This window comes from Puccinia triticina, chromosome 7A, assembly GCF_026914185.1.
Source record: "Puccinia triticina chromosome 7A, complete sequence".
Lineage (NCBI taxonomy): Eukaryota > Fungi > Basidiomycota > Pucciniomycetes > Pucciniales > Pucciniaceae > Puccinia > Puccinia triticina.
Genome location: NC_070564.1, coordinates 3,072,239 through 3,076,052, shown reverse-complemented (window position 1 = coordinate 3,076,052; position 3,814 = coordinate 3,072,239). Strand labels below are relative to the sequence as shown.

Sequence of the window (3,814 nt, the reverse complement as noted above, 5' to 3'; positions counted from 1 at the left end):
TGGGGTTATATACATCTCCCTAACCCTGAGCTCCTCCAATCTCTCGATCAGGACGAATTAGCTTTGCCGGAGTTCTACCAAGCCATGGAGTTGGCCGACTCCGCTCCTATAGAGCCACATTATTTCCTCCCAACAGCTGATTCCAATATCGTTGAAGAGGCAGTTTGGAAATCTCAGATTGCGCATGTGTTAAGGAAATATATAGCTATCCCGGCCAATAATAAGTCAGCATTACCAATCAACCCGCCAATTGTCGATCAGATTAGTCATGAAAAGCCTGACATCCAGATGCTCAAACTCATGGATGCTTCTGACAACTGCGCCGAGGGTGTTGGTCAAGTTTTTAAGAGCATCCTCAGCCAATCTGGCCTATCTGAGGAAAATTTCCTTGGAAGACTCCAGCCCATGGATGGTGACTTGGGCACGGTGCAAAATTTCAATTGTCTACGATCATAACGGACCCCCAATCCATTCCCTCAAGAATGTCTGGATAACTGTTTCTTTCAGCTAGGCGCCGCACACACACTTTGGAATGTGGCTTCAGCAATCTTTACTCATCACTTTGGGAATTCAAGCGACTCTTCGGACTGTGGTGCGTGGCAGTTTCTCAAGGCCCTCGGTTTCCCAGCGGAAAAAGCAATACAGAAGAAGGATTTTACCCTCATGATTAACCAGATGGAACGTGTCCATGAGTCAATTTTATTCTACTGCCTGCGGTAATTTTGCTCTCCTCCATCGACACAATGTTCATAATTTTAACTTGTGCATGTGATGTGTCTGTTTCACATAGAGTTATCACAAAGACAACTGGCAAAGCAGTCCCACAAATTCCTGAAGAAATCAGTACAGAAGATTGGAATGCATTGATCAACAAGTGCTACAACATGTTTTGTTCATCTGAAGCACGAAGGACAGCTGCTGCCCGCAAATGCCCAAAGCTTCACAATACCTTGGTCATGTTACATGACTTCTCTAGTGTAGTAGAAGCCAGCCAAGCAATGAAAGCCGGTGATGTGGGAAGACTGATGATTGTATGGAAGAAATGGTGCTTCATGACACAGTCTCTTTTGGGATCAACCAATTATTCATCCTACCTTCCCCGGATGGTACTAGTTCTGACAGTAATCCTACCTGCTGCACTGAGGAAATACTTGCAGCATAACTTATTTTTCTCACCCACAGGACGAGAAGACCATTTTTTTGCCAAAGACTTTTGGCTGGAGATCCAAAACTCTTGACTCAAGTACTTCTACAACAATACTGGCAATGGTACTAAGATTGATCGCTTGCGGGACATTTACTCACTCAACATACAACTAGTAAGAACCTCATAACTAAATCTCATGGATTCGGAACAATCTAACTAATGCAAAAATGGGCTGGTTTTAAAGTTGCACGAGTTACTTCACTCGCTTGAGACTGATTGTGGTCAGAAGAGGATATACCAGTCTCACAAAAACCTCATCACACCACGCTCTATGGAAATGTTGAACTTGATGGCAAACAATTGTGATATCTTAGATCAATTTGGAAAGACTGGAAATAAAAATATTACTCAAATTTCTAACACATATTTATCTGGTATAATAAACATGTGAAAAACTATCCGGACAACCGACCCAAAGTTATCATCATTCCGAAGGCATTTGTTGGCCAACCGAGTCCGACCCACAAGGGCTGAAGAAAACACACAAGGCACATCAGACAGATCTGAAGAGGAGGATAACAATTTCGAGGACATGTGATTAAGCTTACCAATTCTCAGTGTTTTTGCTTGTCTTCTCCCCATTGTATTTCTCCCAAGTCTGGGCCATGATTTCAGCAACTTGTTCCTTCCGTTTCTGTTCCCGCTCTAGTGATAATGCCTTTTCTTTTGCCTTCTGCTGTCTCTTCTCCGCGGCGATTTCCCTTTTAGTCTTGTGTGGAGCACGTCCAGAAGGCTCAGGTTGTCCGTTCAAAAGTGGCTCATTCTCAAGGTGTCCGCTTAGAGCGCGCAACTCTGAACCATTGGGTTCCATTGGTGTTTGAGTATTGCTACCATTTAATTTTGAAAACTTCTGGCTGAAACCCTCAGTATTGCTATCTTCCTGCATTGATTTGAATTTGGCTACAAGCTTGTCCAATTTATCCAGCTGGCCTGAGAAGGACTGTCCGCCAATGAGTGATCGGATATCATCCTTAGTGGAGATGTTGTGTAGATTGAACACAATCGCTTCTGCCTCATCATTGTGAAATAAATCTTCAGAGGTTAAGACACCGCCAGGCGGTGTTAGGCTGTTGTACATATTTTTCATTGCATTGATGAGATGAAGTTTGAATGTGTTGAGGCAATCCATCTCTGCATCCGGAAATTTATGCTTGCGTGTTGATGGGCGCTTTGCGGGATACTGTTAAGTGTCAAACTAAAGGGTGATTTCTGTAAGTAAATAAATGAAAGAAACACACGATAAGATAAAAAGAAATAAAGAAGAAAATGTACCTAAAGGCAAGAGCAACAATATGTATCGGATACAGGACTTTAGGAAACAGGATAGGACAAGACACAAGAGAGCTTAGAGAAATAAGAAAGTAAAGTCAGCCATAGGACGGGATAGATGATTGATGCCGAATAAGAACCTACAACAAGAGTAAACTGGGAGAACCTTGACGAGAGGATCGACAAGTAGTTGAAGGAAGGGATCTGTAAGAACCGCAAGCGAGTAGAGAGTTGAGGCGGAAGGGATCTGCAAAGAACGCGAGCGAGGTGATGATAGAATAATATTCCGACTAATGATAGTGTCGGTTGTGGAGGAACGGACAGAGTCTGAATGAGAGGACAGTACTGCGAAATGATGATGATGGTGGTTCCCCGAGGAAAGAAAGAAAAGAAAGGGAAGCAAGGGAAGAAGGACTGAGTTAAGTATTCGAGGGAAGGGAACCAAGCGGAGTATCTTGCGGGAGTAAAGTGAGGGGTCCGAGTAACAGAGGACTGATGTCACCAATGACCGAGCGCATAGATGATGTCATAAGAGGCTTGAGCAAGTTAGAGGACAAAGAGAGTACTAGAGGGATGTCACTCAGATGTTAAAAGATACTTGTGGCTGATATCAGGGACACACGGTGGATTGAACTTGTTGTCCATAATTTCATTGAAGTTGGCTTGATTTGCCAAAACCAAGTTTTTAACTAGCTTGGCAGATTCAGCAACTGAACAGTTTGAGCAATCACATGGATCAAATTGCTGCGTAATTTCGCGCTCCTTCTCTCTAATGTAAGATGGATTGTCAAGCCAGAGAGGTACATAACCAAGCCTGAGTAAACAGAGAAGTTGTTAGCTCAATCAAGAAGGAAACATAGCAAACAAACAAACAATTGGCTTACAGGTTGTCCAGTGAGAAAGCAATCCTGAGGCAGCAAGGAGTGATTGCCAAAGCATCTATCCAATCTTTGTCCGTCTGCTCGGCACCTCTAGTGAATTGGTCAACCGTATTCTTGCCCTATCGCCTTGTTTTCTCCACAAACAACAAAGCCAAGCCTTTCCAACCATCTCTGCCGCACCTTCCAATCATTTGCGCGATTTGAGCTGGGTCTCCTCGTCCCATGTGAGCCACCATCCGAATGCGCTTCCAATTCTGACCCAGACCAAGAGCCATTGTTGCGGAAATGATGGGGAAGGCTTGATTTGCAAACTCTTCTGCACAACGAGCTTTGTCTAGATCTCCTGTGCATGAATGATATCGTTGAACACAGGTATTGTGGGGATCTAGAGAAGCGTTTGGAGTCTCGCAAGCCCGGTCAATCACGTCCATTACGGTTAACGTGTGGTTTTGCGACC

General features: G+C 43.9%; 1 protein-coding gene across 1 annotated transcript; it reads right to left on the bottom strand.

Annotated features, from left to right (window-relative positions):
* Positions 1 to 1,631: 1,631 nt before the first annotated feature.
* PtA15_7A361 (uncharacterized protein) lies at positions 1,632 to 2,294 on the bottom strand (the record flags this gene model as incomplete). Its single annotated transcript, XM_053170960.1, has 2 exons — positions 1,632 to 1,677; positions 1,756 to 2,294. The coding sequence occupies 2 exons, from the start codon at positions 2,292 to 2,294 to the stop codon at positions 1,632 to 1,634; spliced, it is 585 nt and encodes a 194-aa protein (XP_053022189.1).
* Positions 2,295 to 3,814: the final 1,520 nt, after the last annotated feature.